Source organism: Peromyscus eremicus, unplaced genomic scaffold, assembly GCF_949786415.1.
Source record: "Peromyscus eremicus unplaced genomic scaffold, PerEre_H2_v1 PerEre#2#unplaced_876, whole genome shotgun sequence".
NCBI lineage: Eukaryota > Metazoa > Chordata > Mammalia > Rodentia > Cricetidae > Peromyscus > Peromyscus eremicus.
Genome location: NW_026735112.1, coordinates 22101 through 48387, shown reverse-complemented (window position 1 = coordinate 48387; position 26287 = coordinate 22101). Strand labels below are relative to the sequence as shown.

Here is a 26287-nt window from a genome sequence, read left to right as displayed (position 1 = left end):
AAGGAACACTGTACACATGACATCTACTGCATGCTTGTTCTCACATCTTGCATCTCTTTCATTTTCAATGCTAAAGTGTACTTTCAGGCTTAATATGGGAGAGTTGTGCATTTAAGAAAGCATACTTTTCTAGATAAGAAATCTCCAGTTAGTTTCCTTTCTTTTTGTGAGGGAGCTGAGGAGGAATGCTGGGTATCGAACCTGGGGCCTGGGCACTGGGCATGTTAGACAAATGCTCTACTCATGAGCTACATACACAGCCATATTTTATGTTTTTGTGGCTTTGTCACAAAGGAGTGCTTTGTAGATAGAAGTAAGTACACATTTTACACAAGTTCAACCAAGTACATATTATATAATAGACAGACATGAAGCAAATGAAGCAAACTACATAAGCAGCATGATTGTTAGGATATGTTCAAAATACAATGTTTTGTGAGCTACTGATATCATTGAAGCTAGTAAAGAAATGTGCCAAAACTCCCTTTGCCATTCCACTTAAACTGGTTTCCCATAATTTCAATAAACATCTCCTGTAACATTATGTTGTCATCAGCTTGTATGATCCCAAGTTCGCTCAATCATTTCTTCATCCAGCCTTTTTGCATGGAAGTAGCAAGCAGTTCATTTATAATTTCACAGTTTCCCTTAGCTTGGTCAGAAAATTCAGCTGTGGCATAAAGCTCCATTTTGCTAGCCACACACTGAAACATTTCTTCCAGATCTAATCCTTCAGTGGCACCCGCCTCTTTATTTTTCTGAATTGTATTGTCTGAGGAAACAAATTATAATGAAGTTAAATGTACACTCTAAACCAACAAGGGGGTATTTCTAACACAATCTGTTATGCTCAAGTATTTTCTGCCAAGAGGTTATAACTGGATTTTACTAATTCTTCACTATAAGAATCTCAATGAATCTTCTTGAAAAGTTTCATGACACTAATAGGGTCACCAATTTTAAATTTTGTTTATCTTCTTCATCCTAGAATCTTAGTCATTGGACAGACATTTTCCTGGAAATTTACTATCTGCTAAGCTCTGCATTGGGAGCTAGGATGCAAAGAACAATATAACAGTGCTACTTTTCTTAAATGAACTCTCATTCTACCAGCTAATTGACTGCTGTCATGATTTCCATCCTCAAGAGGGTACTCACATGATTACTAAATGACAAAAAGATTTTGCATTATCACCGAGCAATGCAATTAAGGCTATTTAAAAGTTTTTCCCCCCTCTAGCTGGTTGCTGAAGAGGAACTCAGTAATAGGAAGTAGATTCTTCCACCAGAGCTTTCAAGGTACGATTCTATTCAACATATATCTCAATTTTACCCTGCTAAATCCTGAGTAGGATGGACCCTGAATGATGGCAAGGCATATTCTTTAAACTGCCTCAAAATCTCCATTGGCACACCAATACTTTATACTCCTTTATGTCTGATATTTAATAGTGGTTTACATCAATGACTTGAAATTCACACATTTCCACTGTGTGCACTCACCTTTACTGCCAGGAAGCTGGTAACAGGGAGCCAGTTACTTTTAACCAAAAAAAAAGCAAAGGTAAACTCTAATAAACTTCGGGAAAAAGCAACTTTCAACCTGGAAAATTCTTTTCCCACTTTCTTCCTTCACAAATACGTACAGAAGCTACTATATTTTACACAATGACAAGAAGCCAAAAAGGGACTTTCACTGAACCATACCAAAGCTCTGAATGAACAGATCAACAAGTCAAATTTGAAAGTTTCTTTCATACTTAGATTCTACCAAGCTTCCCTTTATGACCAAGCATATTTAATGTTTGTTTGCTTGCTTGTTTTTTTGAAAATGATCTCTGACTCTCTGTAGCTTCAATTCTCACGCCCAAGTGTTGGGACTGAACCTACAGTTTTGTGCACATTAGGCAAACACTCTACAAGTTGAACTCTATCGCCAGACCTCCAGCAACATTTTTGAGGAAGAAAAACTAAAGTTGCACCAGAATTTACTGCTGAAATACAGTAAACTAGATCTAGTTGTATATTCAATTAATAAGTACATTTACATATTTTAATTAAATTACTAAATATAGCATACCGCTAGTTTCATCTTGGACCTTTTCCTGTAGATCACAGAAAATCATAGGCTTCACCAAAACAACACCATAACCTTCATTGTTATGTATGATGTTATTTATCATAGAAATTTTGGGAATATCATAATGTTCATCAAGGAAGTCCTATAAAACATTGAAAACAAGTATGTTAAGGAATTGTCATATTAAACAAGTTTCATAAATTCTTTGCCTTTCCCCACACTATTTCTAAAAATGAAAGTACAAAAGCTATGCTTATTAGTAAGTTGTAGCACTGAGTTCAAAGTAAGTGTTGCTGCTATTTCTGCGCATCTAAAGATACAAGACTTTAATTACTATTAGTGTCCTTAAAGTTTATGTACTGTTTATACTTTACAAAACAAAATAACAAAACACAACATGAGAAATATACATAACTTTTTAGGTGAAATCATTCTAACTTTTAGAAAAAATGTTTCAGTTAATACTCACCTTAATAAGGATCCCTTCCTTGCAGTGATGGATCCCATTGTCAGTCAGGGTACACTTACTCCCAGGATATATTTCTATACCAGCACCCTATAAAACATGAGGTACCAGCTTTAAAAAGTTAAGAATAGGGGCTAGAGAGATGGCTTAGCAGTTAAGAGCACTAGCTGCTCTTCCAGAGGACCCAGGGTTTAATTCCTAGCACCCATATGGTGGCTCACAACCATCTTTAAGTCCAGTTCCAGGGGATCTTACACCCTCTTTCTGGCCTCCCTCCACGAGCACCAGGAACACATGTGGTGCACAGACATACAAGCAGGCAAAACAGTCACATACATGCAAATAAAATATTTAAAAAGACACGATTATAAAGGTTTATTACTATTACTTCTTGGCCTTTCAGATGGGATAAATGCAAAATATATTGTTTTAAGATAACTTTTATTAGGTCTTTCTTTCACATTTATTTATTTTGTGGACGTGCGTAACTTCACACACACTTGTGTGTGTGTGTGTGTGTGTGTGTGTGTGTGTGTGTGTACATGCCATGGTGTACCTGTGGAAATCATAAGACAATTTGTAGGAATTGGTTTTCCCCTTCTCCCATTTTGGTTCTCAGGGATCAAACTCAGGTTTTCAGGTTTAGTAGCAAGCATCTAACCCACTGAGCCATTTTGCTGGCCTTTATTAGGCAGTTCTAATCCATATTGCCACCAAGCAATATTGGGGCACCAAGCAATATTCCAATGATGAGCAACTTTTGATAACTAAGCACTTTCAAAAATCACATTCATGAAACTGAAAAAAAAAAGGTTTATTTACTAAAAATGCTTGCAACATAAGCATGAAATGTTTGGATCCCAAACACATACATAAAAATCCAGGCACAACCGTGTGAACCTGTAACTCCAGTGCTGTGAGGACAGAGACAGGAGGATCACTGTCCAGCCAGACTAACCGAGCTCCAGATTCATTGAGAGACATCACCTCAAAAATAATATAGAAGTGATCGAGGAAGAGATTCAACATCATCCTGTCTTATATGCATGAGTACATGAGCACACATACCCCTACACAAACATACCCACACATCACACCACAGAGACAAACAGTAGCACATATAAAAATCACACACAAACACTTATAAAGATGTACATTACAAGAAGTAAAGAGTGCCACACATACATTTTCATTATAGACAAATCAATTTTCTAATTATGTCAATAAATTTATTTAACAATTTTGTTGTGTTAAGATGTAGTTATTCAAAATGGCTCTCAACAAAGCCTACGGTGGCTCATTCTCAGTCAGTCCATCACATGGACCTCAACCCATGCACATCTGGGCAGCAATAAATGGACAAAGGTTTAAAAAAAAAAGAGCACATGAGGTTCAGAGGGGAAAGTGATAAAGAGGTAGGGGAGGAAATGGAGAAGAGGGAAAAGGAGGTGTATATATGCATGCATGAAATTCTCAAGCACTCAGAGTAACAGCTTCAATTGTTAGAATATTTATAAAGTGATGATCTTTGAAAAGTATTAAGAAAAGTATTTACGTATATACATACATACATACATGCATACATACATACATATATATATGTCTGTGTAGGAATGTGCATGTGTGAGTACAGATTCCCAGAGTCCACAAAAAGGGTGTCAGATCCTTTGGAGTAGGAGTTACAAATAGTTGTTGGTCTACTGACATGAGTGTTGGGAACTGAACCTGCGTCATCTCCAAGAGCGGTATATTAGTTCTTAGCCATTGGGCCACCTCTCCAGTCCCACCAGGGTATAATCTTAAGGGTCTGTATTTCTTTTTCTTTTTTTTTAAAGATTTATTTATTTATTATGTATACAGTATTCTGTCTGCATGTTTTGCCTGCAGGCTAGAAGAGGGCATCAGATCTCATTATAGATGGTTGTGAGCCACCATGTGGTTGCTGGGAATTGAACTCAGGACCTTTGGAAGAACAGGCAGTGCTCTTAACTGCTGAGCCATCTCTCCAGCCCAGAGGTCTATACTTCTTAAGGTCATCATAGGGAAAGTTAGACAATCATTTTCTCTTCTAGTGCCTTGTTTATAAAATGCTATAGAGGTCTTATGTTTGATGACTTCCTAAATTTTAGGTGACAAGGAGATTATTAATGTCTGAATTTCCTTGAAGAAACAATAGATTTACAACTATTGGTATCTTGTTTGTTTTATTTATTTTGAACTTAAACACCCTAACTACTTCTTTCCAAAGACAAAGCAATACCTTGGCACCATATACATCTGAGTTCTTCATGAAAAGTTCCGCTGATGTGCGTACTGTGACTCCTGTAGCTTCACATTGCAGTACACAGTTTTCCAGTGTGGTCTTGCCATGGTGAATGACTGTAACAAAAACATTCATTCAACTACTTTAAGTGATATATCAATATCAGAAACAGCTTACAGCTAACATTAGATGTTGTGATAACTCTTTATAAAAATATCTCTTGACCCCCCCAAAAACTAAAGTTTTGATGAACTTTGCAGCCAAGTTAATAACAGGTGCTGAGATCATCTAAGACTATGTACTTAACCCATCTTGTTGTATATTCAGCCTATTTAAATTTAATCTGCTGTCTTGGTCACTGTTCTATTGCTGTATCATGACCAAGGCAACTCTTACAAGAGAAATAAGAAAAAGCATTTAATCATGATCATCAGGCGGCACACAGGGAGGCATGGTGCTGGAGAAGTGCTGAGAATTGTGGATCCTGATCAACAGGTAGAAAGCAGGCAGAGAGTGAGACTCAGCCTAATGTGGGCTTTTGAAACCTTGAAGTCCACCACCAATAAAACACTTCTCCAAAAAGATCACACCCCCTAAGCCTTCCCAATAGTCCACCAACCGGGAACCAAGCATTCAAATAGCCAATGGGGTCCATTCTCATTCAAACTACCACACTGGCCTTTATAGATCAACAAACAGCTTTGATGGGTACCTTGGAAAAAGAAAAAGGATCTTGAAAACAGGTGGATACATATCCAATAAAACAAATACTAGAACAACGTTTTGGTCTTTTTGGTGTATCTATAACAAAATTCCTCACAAATGATTGTAGTGTATGTAAACTCAGAACAGCATGGTATCTGATAAGACCTCCCTAGATATGTCACAATGTAGAGAGGAACTGCATATAGAAGGGGTACATGTATCAGCAAGGAAGAGTACAGAGTTACCATGTTCATTCTTATAAGAACAAACTCTCAGGGGAACTAATCTGCTCCTACAAGACCTGTATCAATCCATTCCTGAGGATAGAGCCTCAGTAATCTAACTACCTACCACTAGGAAACATGTCCAAAAAAGGGTCTACCACTTTAAAGCTATTATACTAGTATTAGGTGTAGTGAAACATGCCTATAAACCCAGAGCTCAGGAGGCTGAGGCAGGGCTGCCATTTGCCATGATGGCTAGGTTCAGAGTGATAGCCTGTCTTAATAACCAAACCAAACCACAACAAGAAAACACTAATAGAAAAGAAATGAATAAGTTTTCAAGAATAAACTGAGTTATTTTTCACTATGAGGATTCCTAAATTTTCATAATATGCACATAAAGTATTAACCAGCCCTCCATATATCCAAGTAGTATTAAATTTTGTCTTCCATAAAAAGCCAATTTTTCTCTCAAAGCTCAGAACAAATACATCAAATATCCAGATACTTACCTAAGATTCCTTCTATAGAATCATGCTGGATAAATTTTATGCTTGAAATTTTAACATCCATACCCATGCAATCTGTAACAGTAACGCCCGCATTACTGTCACCCATTCACCATGTCCGAGCGAGGGGCTGTGGATTAAAAAATAAGGGACAAGAGACAGCGGGTCATTTGCCTCAGCTGAATGCCAAATGCCAAATGCCATTTATTGAAAGAGGGAGGAAACCTTAAATACAGGCTTACAGCACAATGGTGGATCCCCGGAGGGCAGAAGTTTGCTACTGAATGTTCTGCATTCTTGCATCTAAGCTGTTAACGCCCAATATGCAGGATACACAAACAAGGAACTTCCCTAAAGCATTCAGGAGGGTGGATACCGGCAGGGAATTAGCATAGGGAGGACATCTGGTCAAGGTCAGCAAGCAGGCAACGGCTTTACTCAATATGGGAGGAGACCAGGGCCCTACAGGTCCCCCCTTTTTACTAAAAAAATGAGCTTCTGACTTAGGTTGCGTGGGACGTCAGCAGGTCACCTTACCCGTCATGGAGACACCTGCCCAGGCCCCGCAAGTGCTCTGTCTTAGGTTGGTGAGCGCCCCCCAAGCATTACCCGTCTCTGAATACTCATTATCATACAGGCTCAACCACGTGAGCTGTAGAGTAAACTGTTGCCAAAGATCTCAAAGTGGCACTGGGCTTGCAATCTGTGCGACCCAGAAAAGACCAACAGTAGTCCTAACCCACCCATAGCCAGGAGGCTAAAGGCGATTGAGCCATTCCCTTCTTAAACGAGCCTTACTGTAAATTGGAGTCCTTGTAAGGTGGTATCCCATACGCAAATGGAACTTGAGTTTAAATAATTTTTGCAACTTTCAAAGCCAATTTAAATGTATAACTGTAGAATTAAATTTATCATGCCCAATAAAAGATTAACTAACTGTGGTAGCTACTTTTGCTGCCAGGATCTCCATTGTGCTAGCTGTAGAACCCAATTATGAAATAGCCATCCCAGAAATAGTAGCAGCAGTGGCCACCACCGCTGTAACAGCAACAATGGCAACATCGATGTCCGAGTCTCTTCTGGAGCGTGTGAGCATCATCTGTGTCTAACTGCCATGGTCCACTGGCATGGACACAGCTCCAGGAACATGAACCACCAAGGCCCATTTTTCTTCACCCCAGCACTACTTAGGCTGGCAGGTCTGCAAAAGAACAACTAAGAACCATAAAGAAAACAAAAACAAAAACAGCAAACAAGGAGCAGAACTAATGGTCTCATAAATGGCTACATTCAGGCTCACAAATTTTAAGGTGTCTACAAAAGAGGCTAGATGAACTTCAGGAGGCCAATAGATGTTGCACAGAGCCATTCCTGAAAAGTAGGTACTACACCAGCTTGAAGAGGGTTGCAAAATGTGAAAAGGCTTAGCTTGCATGCTACTGTTAACAAATAGAGGTCAGTGACCTTCATGGTTATCCTTAATCTCCAAGGTGTGACACATTCCCAACATTTTTGAAAAAAGGTTACCATGCATTACCTTCTGAAGAATCCAACCACATGGCTACACTTCCTAGGCTTACAATAATGTTTGCCAAGGCTGGCCGTATTGGGCTCTCAATCCCCATTGGCATCAGAAGGGGAGAGTTTTTTACGAAGGCCCAATAGGTCTCTGCCATGTTGGGCTTCAGCAGCAGCCACAGGGTGCACACAGCGTTCAGGAACCCAAAGAGGAACTTCATTGTCCTGTGGAAAGACACAAACAGATCCCCGGGCCCACACCAACACTGGATCGGGTCCCCTCCAAGTGCCAGTAAAAAGATCCTTCCATTGCACCAGAGGATGATTTGCAACAGGAGCCCTCCAGTGCTTATCTGCAGTGGATACTCCAGCAGAATCCACCAATAAAAAATTTAAAATATATAAAACAAGGGAAAGAGTAGAATGTGGAGAGGAGAGATGAGCCCCTAGCTCCCCCCTTTTTACTTTAGCAATATATGTTTTTAAGGTACGATGGCAGAGTTCTACTATAGCCTGTCCTTGAGGATTATAAGGAATACCAGTCTTATTAACAATAGAAAAGTCTTGGCAGAATTTTGAAAATCCCGTACTGCTGTAGGCGGGACCATTATCAGTCTTTATGCATTTTGGCACTCCCATGTAAGCAAAAGCATTAAGGCAATGATTCTTTACATCCTTAATCTTTTCCCCTGAATGAGCAGAAGCAAAAATTAGAGAAGAATATGTATCAATAGACACATGGATATATTGTAATTTTCCAAAGGAAGGCACGTGCGTGACGTCCATCTGCCACACATGGTTAGGTAAAAGTCCTCGGGGATTAACTCCCAAATGAGGAACAGGTAAAAATTCAACACAAATAGGACATGATTTAACTATCTGGATGGCTTGTTCCCGGGTTATGCCTGTATGATGACGAAGAGATCCAGCATTAAGATGATAACGTTGATGCAACTGAGTAGCCTTATCAAAGGTGGAGCAAATTAATGTGACAGCCATACGAGTAATGGCGTCAGCCCTCTGATTACCTTCACTTAGAGGTCCAGGCAATTGAGTGTGAGCTCTAATATGGCCCACATAAAGGTTATGTGAGCGGGACCATATAAGTCCTTGCACTTGCAATAAATATTCATGAATGGGAGAAATGGATGGTATGTAGGCTGTTGTCTCCAAAGGCATAATGGCATGTGCCACATATTGACTATCAGTATAAATATTTACACTCTCATCAGAAAACATCTGTAAAGCAAGCAACAGTGCCTGTACCTCTGCCATTTGGGCAGAAGTGCCCTGGACTTTCATTCTCTTTACTATGTTACCAGAAACCACCGCAGCAAAACCACGTGAAGTGCCATCAGTAAATACTACACGGGCCTGAGGAATAGGAGTCATCTGTACTATCTTGGGAAATATAACAGGATGCAATGTAAAAAAAAATGACACACATCATTGGAGGGGTAGTGAGTATCAAACCGACTCTGCATGGAACATGTCAATATGGTCCAATCATTATCATTAGCTTGCAACCATGCTATTTGAGACTGGGTGTATGGGGTCACCACAATATCTGGCTCCTTACCAAAAGTTTGAACACTGATCTTGATTCCCTTAAATATAATCTGAGCAATAGCCTGTGGATAAGGAGTGATGTTTTTTGCTGGAGAAGCTGGGGAATGTACCCATAGAATAGAACCTGTTTGCCAAAACGCTCCAGTAGGTGAATGAGAAAAACAAAATATTCATGACCTAAATAATGATAGGGAAAAGATACCTGTACCTTTTCTGGGGCAATCTGTAAATTACCCAGGCTAAGAACCTCTTGTAATTTAGAAAAGGCATCAAAAACAAGTTTTTTATCTTTAGCAGCCAATAAAATATCATCCATATGAGTCAATCACAATTAAATGCCAATGTTTAGGAATTGCCACAGGAACAGGCAAGCCAGGTTGTGTTGCTCCCATGAGAAGCATGGTTTTATTTACAGCTCTAAGATCCTGTAATAGCCGCCATTTTCCTGACTTCTTGTAGAGGCCAGTTGGGATCTCAGGATTCTTGTGAAATTATAGATATGCCCAGCACCAGAATCCAGTAATCTTTTAATCTCAATCCCATATAATTTTATTTTTAATTTAGGCTGTTTATCATTGATAACTGTTTGTCAAAACACCTTTTTCCTATACTTTCAAAGCCTCCAGTTCTACATATAGGTGTCATTTTGCAATTAAAATATAAAAGCAATATTAATCGAGCAATTTTATCACCAGCTTCTATTTTCATGGTCCTATTTACATATACCAATTATAAAAGCATTAAATACAATCTCTACAGGATTAAGAGGTAACTTTAGGTAATACTTCTGAGTATTTTTATAAAATCTTAAAAAGAGGATCCTTTTTTATAGATTCCAAGTAACATTAATGTAAATTGCCAATTATTAACAATGTGGACCAAACAATTTACCTGTATTTTATTTACTGGAAAAATAATTTTGTAACCTCTTTATCAGTAAAAGATTATTATTTATGGGTTTATCTTAGCAACATTATTTAATAAGCTAACAACCCAATACATTTCAGGTGTTATACTTCTATAGAATTAAACCAAGAATTTCTAGAAAGCAACTTAAATTGCAGGGCCAAATTTTTAGTAATGATCAACAGACAAGAGCACACCTAATACATAGTTCACAATTATGAATTCTGTTCCTTAGTTTATCTACCATGAGAATCCAAACATTTATTAAGACAATCAAAAGGACAGAACATCCTTTATACAATGAATAATTAATATCCCTGGAAATTCAACAGCATTGACTTAGCATTCCATGTCTGACCGAAACCATTTTTCACCAGAAGTTGGGCCCGTTTAAACTTTTAGGTGCTAGTCCCTCTCCTGGACTCTGCTGGCTTGGTCCATTCTGTTGGCCTTGTGGCTCCACCTCCTACTTTGGCATACCTGCCCACCCACTGCTCCGGGCTATCTCACACACTGCTGCTGCAGCATGTGCCTTTGACCACAGCCATACTGGACATGCAACACACACACACACACATTTCTGTTTAAACTTTTAGCGTTAGTCCCTTCCTGGGCCTCTGCTCACTTGGAGCGAGCTGAAGCTGTGGCTTAGCTTTGGCTCCGTCCAGTGCCCAGGCTCTAGTGCTGGTGCCCGCCCGGGCCGCGCTCCATTGCAGCTCCACCTCCCACCGGCCTGTACCTGTCCGCCTGCCGCTCCGAGCTATCTTGTGCATGTCCACCACTGCCGCCGCTGGGCGCGCGCCCCGCACACACAAACTCATGTTTAAACTTCCTACTCCCATGAAGGGACTACCTAATGAGTTATTCCCACCATAAGGGAAAAACAGAAAAACATTTCCCATGAAGGGATCCTAAATATTAAATTATTCCCACTCTGAGGGAGAAATAAAAAGCATTTGAATCAAAATAAGCAAACAAACAGCAGAACTTCTAACCTCTGGGCTCTCTTGCTGTTCAGCCAGCAGCAATGAGGCCTACCTGCCGATTCTTAGTAATTCAGATGCTGCACTGCAGAAAGAGCTCAAAGTTTCAGCTGTCCTGAAAATTCTACAATTGGAAGAAGTCTTTTCTTCCTTCATTACCACTGGGAAGAGGCTTCTCTCTTTCCTTCATCCTTCCTCTACAGGGCCCCAATCTTTAGGCCTAGTTTCAAAATTTTTCCCCTTTTTACCGGGAAAATCCTTTTTTCTTGATTAAAATTTTTCTCCCTTTTCTAAGGGGAAATTTCCTTTCCTTCCCTCTTCTCTATTGGGAAGATTTCCTTTTTTATTTAAAATCTCTAGCTGTCTTGCCCTTTCTTAACTTCGGTGCCTTCCTGCTTCAACAGTCCAATCAACTGACTGTGAGCTAGCTGCACCCATTTCAATTCACCCTCATCTTTTCTTTTTTCTTTAAATTGCTGGCCAGCCTTACCTTTCGGGTGTCCATCAGCTCGTCCCTTCTTTCTCGGATCTCGGTAACGTCTTGGTAGAATCTCGGTAGGGACCTCCATTTGTAACAGTAACGCCCGCATTACTGTCACCCATTCACCATGTCCGAGCGAGGGGCTGTGGATTAAAAAATAAGGGACAAGAGACAGCGGGTCATTTGCCTCAGCTGAATGCCAAATGCCAAATGCCATTTATTGAAAGAGGGAGGAAACCTTAAATACAGGCTTACAGCACAATGGTGGATCCCCGGAGGGCAGAAGTTTGCTACTGAATGTTCTACATTCTTGCATCTAAGCTGTTAACGCCCAATATGCAGGATACACAAACAAGGAACTTCCCTAAAGCATTCAGGAGGGTGGATACCGGCAGGGAATTAGCATAGGGAGGACATCTGGTCAAGGTCAGCAAGCAGGCAACGGCTTTACTCAATATGGGAGGAGACCAGGGCCCTACAGCAATCCACAAAAGTATCTCCTTTGCCCCTCTTTTCTATGACAATATCATCTGGTAGACCATATCCTAAGGAAGAGAGAAAAACACTTAAGTGAAGAGAACTGTCTGTAGCATGAATTCTAATTGGTCTTAATAAAAACCTGGAGTCAGATATCAGGGTGAAAGCTGAAAGTACAAAGAGGCAGAGCAGCAGTCATGAGAAAGAATTCTTACCTCTAGGAATCCTCAGAGTGATAAGGGGCCTGTGCTCCTGTCTCCATCCTGCCTTATCACTTCTTGTTTCCTCCTCCTAAATGCTGGGATTAAAGGTGTGTGCCACCACTGCCTGGCCTCTAATGGCTAGCTCCACACTTTGATCTTCAGGCAAGCTGTATACCCGTAAGCCTCTGAGTGGATATCAATCCTTTAACCTTTTTGAGGCTAATAATAAATAAATAAATGTCTGCATATGACATTTAAAATGTTTAAGTTTTCAGCAGTGAACCATGAACACGCCTAACAGTGACTTTTGAAGTCTCCAAAAGGATGATGGGGTCCCACAATGAGGATTCCACCTGTATTATGATAATGTTACTAAGCTGACAAACACCACCCAAAGATCGGCTTTGGACTACAAACTGCTCAGGATAATCTCAAGGTGGCTAGCTGAGATGATCCAGCCTCACAGACTACTCTAGCCAGAACTTGAGACAAGCCCTGCACTTTCCCATTATGCAAAACTGGACAACAAATGATATAGCTACCTCTCCTAGGACTTGCAATTAACTCAAATTTTTCTTTTCAGGATCCCCTAAAGATGCCTTTGCCCCCAGACAGCAGGAAGTAAACTTAAGAACACGATGCCCACATTCATAAGAGGTGGGGTGGGTGGCTTTTGGTTATAAAGTGGGTTATGGATATTTGTCATTGTTTAGAGTGGTTGGTTACAAGTTGTTATTGGTAATGGTCATGAAAAAAGCTGAACAAAGGACATTAGATTGAGAGTTCTTGTTTTGAAAAGAAAAAAGGGGGCTATAGATATGATAAGCATAGATTATAGAACCTACTTTTAAACCAAAAAAGCAACTAATAGACTTAAATATTTTACACTGATATGGATTTCTGTATATTGATACAAAATTAAGATTGTTTTTGTTAGAGCATACTGTACATGTTTCTAATCTTGTCGAAGGTATTGTACCTATACAGCTCATTTATCAATATCATGCAAATTCCTAGTCCTAGAAAGTTATTATTACCAACTATTTAGGATAATAAGGAAATGCAGGTTAGTAACTAGTCACTTATTACAATTGAACTTGTAGTCATATCAGGTATGTTTTCAAGGTCAAAGAGATATGCTTTAGGTAGACAGGTGGTCATCGAAACACTTCAGAGAGCTACTGACTATGGTATTTAAGATATTTTAAAACATAGGTTCTTTTTTCTTTTTTTTTTTTAAATAACAATGAGACATGTCTGCTCCTGGCAGCACAAATCTACTTCAGAGAAGATGATGGGCATCGAAGAAACTACATATGAAGTTTACTTTCTTTGTAGTAAGTTAGCCACTGGGCAAGAAAATGCCCTTGCCTCAACTGTTGACAGTATGCTGTACAAATGGGACAAGGACACAAAAGCAAGGCCTGCTAAACTTTGCCAAGGTAAGGTAGGACAGCCCTTTGGAATATCCTGCTTCACAGAAAAGTCCGTCAGATATTCTAAGCTTGTAGGCTGAAGATGGATGCCCCAACATTGCAGAGGAATTGTGGGTGACTGACTGTCCAGGCAGCCAGATGTTTCTGTCATTTCTCACATTTTTTGGAAGTTGCTTGCTTGCACTTCCTGTTTACTCAGGTAATATTATTTCCTTCTCAGGTCTCTGATGGAGTCTTCATAGCTATAGTTATAATTATCCTTGTTACCAGATTCAGCAAAGAAATTCACTAAAGAGGTGTAAAGTATATAAGGTTGAGAGACATTAAAAGATAATTTTGGTAATGCAAGTTAGGTTAGAAAGTGAATTAGGGCCGGGCGGTGGTGGCGCACGCCTTTAATCCCAGCACTCAGGAGGCAGAGCCAGGCGGATCTCTGTGAGTTCGAGGCCAGCCTGGGCTACCAAGTGAGTTCCAGGAAAGGCGCAAAGCTACACAGAGAAACCCTGTCTCAAAAAATCAAAAAATCAAAAAAAAAAAAAAAAAAAAAAAAAGAAAGTGAATTAGGCTGCTCTCGCCCAATGTGAGGTTGAACTGTTGACCTTGTGTACATCCTACTTCACAAATGAGTCTGTCAGATACACTAAGCCTATAGGCTGAAGATGATGCCCCAACACTGCGGAGAAACCTCAGGTGACTGTCCAGGCAGCTGGCTGTTTCTGTCAACTCACAATTTTTTTGGAAGTTGCTTGCATGCACTTCCTGTTTTTATTTTTGTTAGGTAATATTATTTCCTTCTTGGGTCTCTGAGGGAGTTGAAGATTAGTTAGTTGTAGTTGAAGATTAGTTAGAATAGAAAGTGAATTAGGTACATTTTGGATTTACCAAAATAGGATAGATAATTGAATTATTTTCTTTGAATTTGTCAAATACAAATGGACTAGACATTGTTTAGGTATTTATTGCTTGTATATATGGTATATAGTTATTGTACTTTTGTATATAGTTTTTCTTACATTAGTTACAACTTTTTTCCTTTTTTCTTTTCATTAAAATAGAAAAGGGGAAATATGATGGTATTTTATTTGTACTAAAATGTGATTTGTATGTTAATAAATAAAGTTGCCTGGGAGTCAGAGCTATTAGCAAGCCATAGCAAAAGCTGGGCGGTAGTGGTGCACACCTTTAATTCCAGCACTTGGTAGGCAGAGCTAGGTAGATCTCTGTGTGTTCAAGGATACCACCAGCATTGGAGACATATGCCTTTAATCTCAATACCAACCATAGAAGACCTGGAGGTCTATACAGACAGGCAGTGACTAGGAGGTCATGTGGTTGGGTTTACAACCAATGAGAAGGCAGAACAGTAACTCTATAAAAAAGACAGACACACAGAAAGTAGGTCTCTTTCAGAGAGGTAGGGCAACAGCGACAGTGAAGGGTAAGGTTTTTAGCTCTTAGCTATTGCTCTGACCTCTTGGCTTTCATCTCTGTATTGGCTCTGTGTTTCTTATTTAATAAGATGGTTACATCTACATTGTGAATTCTGGACTCACCAAGACAGGATAGATATGGAGTATTTTTCTGTGCATTTGTCAATTGTTTATAGACTAGATAGTGTTGCTGTATTTATTGACTGTATATACTGTATACAGTCATTATACTTATTGTATATAATTTTTCTTATATTAGTTATCACCTTTTTTTATTTTAGACAAAAAAGGGAAAATGTGGTGATATTTTGTTTGTGTATACACAAATAAATCTTGTCTGCTGATCAGAGTGCGAAGCTAGCCACTAAAGGACAGGCAGTGGTGGCACACACCTTCAAACCCAGCACTTGAGAGGAGGAAACAGGAAGTGATATGGCTGGGAGGAGAGAGGAAGTGATAAGGTGGGTTGGAGACAGGAGCTCAGCCTTTTCAGGCTGAGGATTCGGTAGAGATAAGAAGTCTAGTGGTTGGTTCCTTTACTGGTCTTTCAGTGTTCACCCTGATATTTGGCTCCAGGTTTTTATTATTAAGACCAATTAGGATTTGTGCTACAGAACTGGAAAGTATTACACTGAGTAATCTAGGGCCAGAAAGGAAAACCCATATTTTCTTTCTTGTATACATAGCTTCAAAATTTAGATTTTTTAAATTAAAATTTAATTCTCTATAGTGCCAAGAAAGATGCCATGGGCAGACAAACACTGAGGGAAGAGGGAGTAAAACACAGGGACATAAAAGTGGGGGAGCTAGGTTTGGTCAGGGATATGGGGTGCTGGGAAGATAGGAAAAGCTATATAGAAACAGTACTTTATAAAGTAAAAAAAGCTAAAGAATTTAAACTAAAAAAAAGCTTGAAATGGAAGTACTCTTCATGTATGGATAATGGTGCTCACAGAAGTCATAAGCTTTGGGGTTGGGGATTTAGCTCAGTGGTAGAGTGCTTGCCTAGCAAGCGCAAGGCTCTGGGTTTGGTCCTCAGCTCCGAGGGAAAAAAAAGAAGTTATAAGCTTTTAAACAAGAGCCCAGTACCAGATGTAGTATACTGTCCTGTGACTTGTTGACCAGAAATGTCTCAGAAGTCCCAAAAAGAACACAGGCTATTGTCATTGCTCTCAGTCACTCACCAGAATGTGAGGGTAACATACTTTTGTTATAGGACACAGAGAAAACGATATACAACTATGCAGAACTCCCTCTCTGCTGGCTAGGAGGGTTCACAGTACCAGGAGGTGCTATCCAGGCTGCTAATGGAAAAATCTTATAGTCTCACCCAACTGTGGAACATGCATGCGGTAACACACACCTGTCAGACAGAATATGCTCACTGATACAATGGTAGCATGACTATCTTGGTAATAGCTAACTGCTATGTGAATGGATATGGGGCCTACTCCTTTAGATAGATTACATAGCTGGTACTATAAACCTATGGCTGAGAAGCTCATGGGCTCAAAGGAAGAGAATACTACCCCTGTCTCCATATATGAACATGCTGTCAAACTACTTTCCAAACATGATGTTACCCTTTGCAGAGAGGGAGATACATATCTGGTCAAAGTGCTAAGAATATGTGACTGCTAAGTGACATTTATATCATCCTCTGCTGCAACAACCACCATCCAAGGATCAGGAACCATCATAGAAGTCAGGGCACCACACAATTTAATAGAAGATTGGAAAGAGTATTATGAACTGCTGCCATCCACATATGACATGGCCACTGCAACCATAAACAAAGAGCATTTTTGCATGCTTATACAAGACTGAGCTCTTCAGCTTTCCATCTTGGATAGATGAGGTATTCATGAAACTTCATTCCTTCCTGACAGCCAATGACTGGTAATGATTGCTAGGGTGTGTGTGTGTGTCTTATCATTTTCTGTAATGGTGTAACCATTAGGTTGCTACGTAGGAAGAAGTGGTTCAGATGGAAAAGAAGGGAGATAATAGAAGGTAATGAGAGAGGGTGAATAAAATCGTAACACAGAGTGTATGTATATGAAATTGTCAAACAAGAAGGAAAATAAATAAGCAACTTTTTTTAAAGAGTCCTAATAAAGCCAAAGCAATAATGAGTTTAAAAAAAAAGTATCACCATTTACCAAAAACAGCATGGTAGATAAGATCCAGATATAAACCCATGCAGCTACAGCCACTTGATTTTTGGCAAAGATGCCAAAAATATTCATTGTAGAAAAGACAGTTTCTTTAACAAGTGTGCTTGGAAAAAGACATATGCATGTAGAAGAATGAAACTAGATGCTTACTCCTCATCCTGGACAGGGATTAAAGATCAAAACATAAGACCTAAAACTCTGAAAGTGTTAGAGAAATAAACAGGGAAGATTTCAAGAACTATGCATAGGTAAGTATTCCATGTATTCAAGGAGATAAGACTAATAAATAATAACTGCCCTCATGAAATTAAGAAGCTTCCATACAGCAAAGGTCTTGTTAATGGAGGGAAAATGTATTCTTCAGAATGGGAGAAAATATTTTCCAGCTATATATTCAAAAGATGGTTAATATATAGGATATTAAAAAAAAAACCCTCAAAATACTAAAACAAAACAAGCAACCCAATGAAAAGTAGGCCATGGAATTAAATAGAGAATGTCCAAAGAAGAGGTGCGAATGCCCAATGAATACCTTTAAAGTATTTAACATTTTAGTCATTAGGGAAATGCAAATTAAAGCAACCCTGAGATTTCATCTCACCATAGAACAACCATCATTAAGACAATGAATGACGCTGGGCAGTGGTGGCGCACACCTTTAATCTCAGCACTCAGGAGGCAGAGGCAGGCAGAGCTCAGCCTGGTCTGCAGAGTGAGTTCCAGGACAGCCAGGACTGTCACAAAGAAAAACCCTGTATTGAAAAACAAAACAAAAAAACCAACCCCCCCCCACCAAAAAAAAAAAAGAAAGAAAATGAATGCCAACAAATGTTGGTGAAGATGTGGAGAAAGATAAATTCTTATTCACTGTTAGTGGGAATGTAATATGGACTATGGAAATCAGTGTGGAAATTTCTCAAAATACTAAAAATAGAACTAACAGATGACCCTGCTATACCACTCCTGGACATACACTCAGAGAACTCTTCAAACCTACTAAAGAGATACTTGGTTATCCATATTTATTGCTGTTCCATTCATAATGAAAAAAAAAAGAGACTAGATATCCATCAACTAATAATGATATTGTGGTATATATACACAATACTCATATTGTGGTACATATATACAATTCAGTTCTAAAAAAGAAGATATGAAATTATAAAGTTCACAGGTAAATGGAAGCAGAAAATATTAAGTGAGGTAATCTAGATTCAGAAAGACAAACATCTCATTTTCTCTCTTGTATGTGTATCTTAGCTTCTAATTTTTAATGTATTTGTATTTAGATGAGAGGGGATATAGTATATGTCATGAAGGGAGGGGTGCAAGAAATAATAGATATGAAAGTAGAAAGGGAGTACTGGGAATCAAAGGGTTAAAGCAGGGATAGGGAAGCAAGGAGGCAGTGACAGGTAGAGGTTGTGGCGAGGGTAAACTAAAACTAAACATACAAAACGTCATAAGGAAACCTGCTACTTTGTAAGACAATTAACAAATTCACACACACACACACACACACACACACACACACACACACACACACACACACTTCTGTTCTAGAAATAGATTTCCTTTCTATAAACTACCAATCTTCTAGAACCTATACTTGTTACTAATAGCCTTTGTTTTTAATGTGCATCTATAAAAATCTTATCAATATACTGCTACAAACACTTATGATTCAAACTGTTCAAACATTGGGTCAATTTCTTATACAATTTAAATATCCTTAATGTGAGCCAGGTGGTGGTGGCACACAACTTTAATCCCAGCACTCGGGAGGCAGAGACACATGGATCTCTGTGAGTTTGAGGCCAGCCTGGTCTACAGAGTGAGATTCAGGACAGGCACCAAAACTACATGGAGAAACCCTGTCTTGAAGAATCAAAAAAAAAATCATTAATGTGTCAGAGCACCTCACTTGAAATCAGATGGGTTGAATTTTGGAGTTAACCAAGATCACTAAATTACTGTTTACTTATTATGAATTAAAGTTTGGTTATGATCTTCCATACTCACCTTCTAACTCAATGGAGTCAGCTATGGAGCAGGTGCCATGAACCACATAATGGCCAGGACAAATAATTACAGTGTCACCCTCATGGCAGGCATTTATAGCAGACAACAGATCACTATGGAACTAGAAAACAACATACTGTAAATATATATCCCCAAAGCCACTTAAGTATCACTCCAAGGGCCTTCATGTCCTATTTGAAAATGAACCCAACTTTGTTTTTATCTATCTTTCTAATAGTGCACTTAGCCCAGTGTGTGCTTTTGCATTGCTATCTCTGAAAAAGAACAGTGCTCTTACTATTTGGATCTCACAGAAAACCAACTCCAGAAACTTTCTGTAAACACTTTGTAGAACTGGTGAAAATTTGGAGTTAATCAAAAGCAGTCACTTAGAGCAAAAATTTCTTTTTACCTGAATTTCTGTTTCTTCTTTGCAAGACTCCTCACAAAACCTGTCCCTGAATAGAGACCGCAGCAGATCTGTCTTCATGGTGGAGGAAACCACATGGGTGACCTTCTGGCCATTTTGACGAGTGCCCTTGGCTTAGATATTAGAGTTCTTCTGATAACCAAAAACATATCTTTAAAACAAACAAACAAAAACAAAACAAGAAAACAAGAACCATCACTTCTCACTAAGATAGCTAGTAAGATATGCTAAATAATTAAGAACAACAAGACACATACCTCAACAAAGGATTCTCAATGAGTTTTAGCTTCTGTTTCAACTGTTCAATTTCTGAATACAAATTTAACCCTTCCACCATGGAGATATTTTCCTGCTCAGAATCAGAATTACAATTTGACAAACTGCTTCTCAGATTTAAAAATTTCCTGTAACTCTCTTCACATTGAGACAACAGATTGTGGTAGTCAACAATAAGTCCTGAGGGAACTCGATCTTCAAGTATATCATAATACCTGAAAGTTTAAAAGCAAATTAAAATCCATTCCCTTTTTTAGGACATTTTCCTATCATTAAGATTTGATTTAGTCCTCAAAGACTCAGCTTATTTTACCATCATTTTTAGCACTCTCTTTGTCTGCAAGCCACCATTCCTGGGTCACTTCTTACTTTTCTATTCTTCCCCCTACCCATCAGCCATCTGCAAACTTACAAGCTTTGTTCTTGATCTGTTGGCCTGTGAGTAAGGCACCTTTCCTGAGTCAATCTCTTATTACCTTTCCCTGGCCTTAAATTAGCCTTTACCCCACCCCACCCTGCCATCTGCAAATCTGTAACCCTAATTATAGAGTTGTGCTCATGAACTTCCAACATTTGTAAACCTCCTTTCTTGGACTAGCTATAGACCTGTAGTTTAGGAGCTATCTTTCCCTGGTTCAATTCAACAGATCATCTACTTATTATACCTGTGTTGGGGACCGATTCTGGACAGCAGTGTCCTTACTTTATCAAACCTTACAAAAGCAGGAAGTTCCTGGCCTAACCTCAGGCTGTACAACTTCCTGGAGTACCTGCTAATCAGCCAGCTGCAGGGGCCTGGGACCAAAGTGACCTCACCCTCTCTTAGGAATTTTCCATTCTTCTCTTCCTGCTTCCCGTGTTCCCCCTCCCTGCCTGAAGCCCTGTTTATAAGCCTCAATACCCAGTCAATAAACAGAGACCTCGACGCAACTCAGAATGTCTCTGTCTTCCTTTACGCGCCTGGTCTCCTTTCTCTCTCGCCCCCATTGATCTTTCAGGAGGTGCCTCCTCGGGTCTCATCAAATAACCTGGCCCGCGGGACCGGGCAAGTGGCGCCCGAACGTGGGGCTCGAGGCATGGTGACCTGCCGGACGTCGGACAACGGAAGGGGCCCCGAGAGGATCAGGGTAGAGACGCCCGGACCGCATCACTCGTGCAACGCGGGAGAGTCTTGAGGTAAGTATGTCGTCCCATCGATCATGGGCAAAAATTTATCTAAAGAGGCTGTTTTTCTAAAGGAGATGAAAAGGTAATCTTAGGGAGAGAGAAATAAGAGTTAACAAAAAGGATTTGATAAAATTCTTCCAATATGCGGAGGAGAAATGTCCCTGGTTAGTGATTAATGGACCAGGAATTCACCCTTTGACTTGGAACAAGGTTGGAAAAGATATTAACAAATTACTCAGAGACGGGGAAAATGTCCCCAACGCCTTTTTTAGTTTTTATGGTGTGATTAGAGATGTTCTAAAGGAAGCAGAGGGAGATGGGCGTGTTTCACATTTACTAGCCCTTGCAGAGGATTTTCTCTCAAACTCCCCCTGCCTGACACCCAAGGGTCCAGAGGTTTATTGACATCTACCAGTAAGAGCGCTCTCTGTCCTGTCTGTGTCTCTGTCATGTTACTTTTGTTTTGTACCGGTCGATCGATTTGTACTTTGCAGGCTCTCACTGGGGCAGACGTGTCCGGACAGTGAACCTGGCGGCAAAGGGAGATGTCCCAGAGCCCTAAAGCCACCTCAGAGGTGACGATTTGGTTGAGGAGCATCTTTGGGTATCTTCCCCCACAATGGGAGGAAGTGCCACTTTGTATTTTGTCCCGGGATATTGTCAGAGCCATTTTGTGCGTTTTTTTTGTATGTTTTGTTGTGATCATTGTTACTTTACTCTCTCCTCTTCCAAGAAAAAAAATTTTTTTAACTAAACGAAAAAAGGGGAACTGCTGCAGGCCGTAGGAATATATCATAAGAACTCAGCTGGTTATGGCAAAGTCACTACCTGGAGGAATCAGGGAATTCCTCCAGAGGAAGCCAAATCCCAAGGAGTTTTTGGTGTTACTTGGCTTGTTATATATCAGCTGTATTCTGTTATAAAAATCATGTGTGCCTTCATAGTTTTCCCAATTGATTTTTCCCTAAGAAGGGCTAACAATGTGCACTGATCACTCTCTAGACATACACATTCCAGGCATTTGGAAAACAGCCCCAGGAAAGGCTTTCTCTGGAATCAGATATCTCCCCTAGCCATTTTCAAGGACTAAAGGAGACACCGCCCAGGTGGTCACCCAACTTCCGAGGACTAACAGTGATAACCACCCACATACAAGTCTCCTGACTTAAGGTAAATTCCACAAGGAGACACCGCCTAGGAGAGGTGGATGTTAAGTAATAGCTTTACACAGTTTAGCTTGGACCCTCCCTTTTATATACCGGGACTTCCAGGGCACAGAAAGAAAAAGAAAAAAGAGAATGGAAGAACTAGATGGGTAAGAACTTGAGAGGAACAAACTGAGATGGGGAAGAACAAGATGAGAAAGAGCCAGATGAGAGAGAAGGAGATGGGAGAGGAGCTGATAGGGGAAAGAACTAGATAGATGAGAACCTAGAAGGGTCAGAACTATATGAAGGAATTAAGATAGAACCTAGAGGTAGATAAATATAGAGAAATCAGGCAAGAAAGGAGCTAGACATGAGAGCAGAATAGAAGCTGTGTAGAGAGAGAACTGTCACAGAATAATAAAGTGTGTGAACAAAAAAAAAAAGGTGCATGTCTGACTGACAGGGATGTGGAAGCCCCTGATGTCTGTTTGATCAAGGACAGAGATCCTCGAGTCTGGATTGTTTTTGATGTGATTGAGCCTGGAGGGTTACCCCCCCCCAGAGCACATCAGGCTGTCATTGTTCTTGGAGCTTTGTTGGTTGTTTTGTTGGGGCAAAGTTTTTTCGTGTGCCCTTGGTCTTGTGTGTAATGTATTAATTGTTCTCATTGTTGACTTGATTGTGACGGACGCTATGGGACAGTTCCCTTCTTCTCTACTAGACCTTTGCCTAGCCCACTGGAAGGATGTGTGAGCCACAATAGAGGGAACTGGGTTCCCCAGCCCCACTCCCTGACTGAACTGAGATAAACAGGTAGCTCCTGCCAGGTGGGGCTTGCATACTGCAAGAGGGGCTCACTAGCTGAGAATGAGGCCATCATCTCAGTGCTGATGTTCCAGTTCTTGAATTGTCTGTGTAAATGTTATTTGTTTCTGTCTGCTAACCTTCCTTATTTTCCTAGAGGAAGAGGAGGAGAGAGAGGCATAGCAAAGGCCACCTCCGTCCCTCCCTAGCTCTCTTGCTATCAGGACTGCAGCCAGCTGGCTGCTTTCACGAGGGTGGGGGTGCGTGCTCTCAGTACAGGCGGGCAAAGACGGGAGCTCTGGACAGGGCAATGGGGACTGCCTGCAATTGACAAAAACTGTGTGAACACTAAAGAGAGAATCTGACCCTCCCTTCCTTAACTGTGATAACTTCAAGGTCTCTTCTGCTGGCCAGCAGCTTCTCTTGTTAACCCTTCTCTGTCCTGATATTGCTTAAAAAGAAATGTTAAATTACCAGTTCAAGATACTGGGAAAATTATGCTTTTGTTTCCACAGGAAAAATAAAAATTTACATGGGTTTTGGTCATTTGAGTTCAATGGGTTACAAATACTTGCCATCATTTAAGAGAATTGGTTTCAAATTATTGTTGGTTAAGATAAAAAATAATGTTTTTATAAAAAATGACTTAAGATATATATAAAAAAAATGAAACATGTTTCATATTTCTTTGTCTTGCTATTCTGCTGTTACATTGAGACTCCAAAGGGTCATAGTTGTAAAAATGTCTGTCTACAGGTATGAATGAAAAATGTGGCCACATGTATGTTTGGTTTTGAATGTCTGAGTTTGCATGTCCTTTGTGTTAAGAAATGCAAGTTAATACTAGTCATCTGGCTATTCAGATACTAGTTTAAAGCATAAACTGTTTTATTTTAATATAAAAAAAAACTGAGAGGTATATTTGACTAATATATCTATAGAATATAGGTATATTTGACTAATATATCTATAGAGAACAAATTGGCCTGGTTATTGTTACCAAACTTAGAGATATTTTCAAGATTAGGCCTAGATTTGTTTGGCTCAGATACATTTAATAGATAATGGTCCTCAAACCTGTACAAGATCTGATGAATATGGCATTTACAGTATTTGATAAAAAGCTTACTATAGCAAACAGAGACTCTGAGCTCCCCAGCTCCTAGCAATGGCTCCCAAGGTCTCCAAAGAAGATATGAAACAACGACAAGAAGATGCCACCTGAATTGTGGACAATGCTGTCCTGACACCTGTCCTGCCAACACTATGAAGACTATAGGAGCCTGGGATGATGGCAGTCTGGGTAATGGATAATCTATGTTGTTTTTTAAATAGACTTAAAAGTCTGCACTCAGGTAAAGTTTATCCTTCTCAGATCTTTGATGACATTGATGACTGGGCTAGCTATAGCTTTCTCAGCTTAGTAATTGATTGATCAATGGATTAATTAATTAAAGCTAATAAGTCTCTTTAAAAAAGGTTCTAAATATAGCCTTACAGATGCTTTTCATTGGGCCAAGGAAATTTCAGTCTAATCTATACTTGGTTCTCTAGATAGAAAAGACACTATGGATTTCAGGGCAAATTGATAATACTACAATTACTAAGACTATGGGTCTAAAAGTTCCAAATAAGTTTGTAAGTTTTAACTCCTGTTCCTAGTTTATATCTATCTCAACAGGTTTCCACTTGGCTGACAGATACATCCAAGCATCATTTGCTGGTGACAACCTACTGCAAATGACTATGAGCCCTGAACTTGCTGAAAGCTGATATGGACCAGTTCAGCCGATATGCATACCATCTCTTCAGCTGGTCAATAAAACGTTCCCTCTTGTCTTTGACTAACATTCTGGCTTTCCAGGGCCTTGACAACAACGTCCCAATGTCAGCAGGAAGTAATTACAGAAGAGAGAAAACATCGCCCCTGTTTCCCCCCCACCCCAGAATGTTAGATCAAAAGGGAATTTCTTGTCATAGGGAACCTGAGATAAAGTTCCAAGTTCCTTGAGGATAAGGAACTCTGTCAGCCATCATAAGGCTTTTGGCCCTGTGCTTCTGCTAATTACTGTTGGCTCTTATATCACTGATGTCTTAACTAAATGATGATTCATGTCTGGGTACCACTAAACTGAGGATGCTAGAATTCCAATATCCACCTCTGAACCCATGACACACTTGCAGATGGCAAAAACTAAATAAGGGGAAGCTCGCTTTGCCATTGATAATGGGAAAACTCTTATGCTCTGGTCCAATTAGTCTCTGATATGGAATTCTTTGAACAGAGAGGCAGATACACTCGAGAACCTGTGTCTATGACTATTGCCCTCTTGTTAGGTATTGGGGCATCACTGCAGGAATTGGTACAGGAACTACTGCTCTCGTGCAGAGCAACCACCTTATGCAGTTACAAATGGCTATGACTACTGACCTAGAGGCCATAGAAAGATCCATTTCTGCTCTGGAGAAATCTTTAACCTCGCTCTCTGAGGTTGTGTTACAAAACATAAGAGGTCTGGATTTACTATTTTTAAAGGAGGGGAGATTATGTGCAGCCTTGAAGGGAGAATGCTGCTTTTATGCCGACCATACTGGTATTGTCAGGGAATCGATGGAAAAATTAAGGGAAAGGCTGGTTCAAAGAAAAAGGGAGTTTAAAAATCAGCACGGGTGGTTTGACCTTTGGTCCCTGGGCCTTTCAGCGGTTGACTCGGTTTATCAAAAATCAGATTGATTCGGCCTTACCACGACACGTCTCGATTCATTATCACAGAGTAGATTCCGAGGAGGCCGGCCAGGAGCCCCATCAAGGACTCAGATTCAGTGTCCTAAGGCCCTAACGTCCCCACGGTCCTGCTAGAGGGTACTCAATGACGGGAATAGTACAGGGCCCACGCCGGAGACAACAGCATACAGAGGTCGCCCGAGACCGGCTCAACACGGCATGCTGCCGAGCGTGGGAAGCCCCCTGTGTAGCCTAAGACAGGGACTCTCTCGGACCTTAGCCACCCCG

The 26287-nt window shown here is 40.0% G+C and overlaps 1 protein-coding gene across 1 annotated transcript in view; it reads right to left on the bottom strand.

Annotated features, from left to right (window-relative positions):
• Positions 1-416: 416 nt before the first annotated feature.
• The window catches only part of LOC131901964 (SHC SH2 domain-binding protein 1-like), a gene marked incomplete at its 5' end in the record, with an annotated part of 45108 nt that continues 19237 nt past the window's right edge, over positions 417-26287 (bottom strand). The window contains 9 exon segments of the mRNA XM_059253000.1: positions 417-772; positions 2081-2222; positions 2550-2636; positions 4807-4925; positions 6251-6322; positions 12184-12249; positions 19450-19570; positions 19862-20030; positions 20137-20370. Coding sequence (XP_059108983.1) covers positions 459-772; positions 2081-2222; positions 2550-2636; positions 4807-4925; positions 6251-6322; positions 12184-12249; positions 19450-19570; positions 19862-20030; positions 20137-20370 — 1324 coding nt within the window.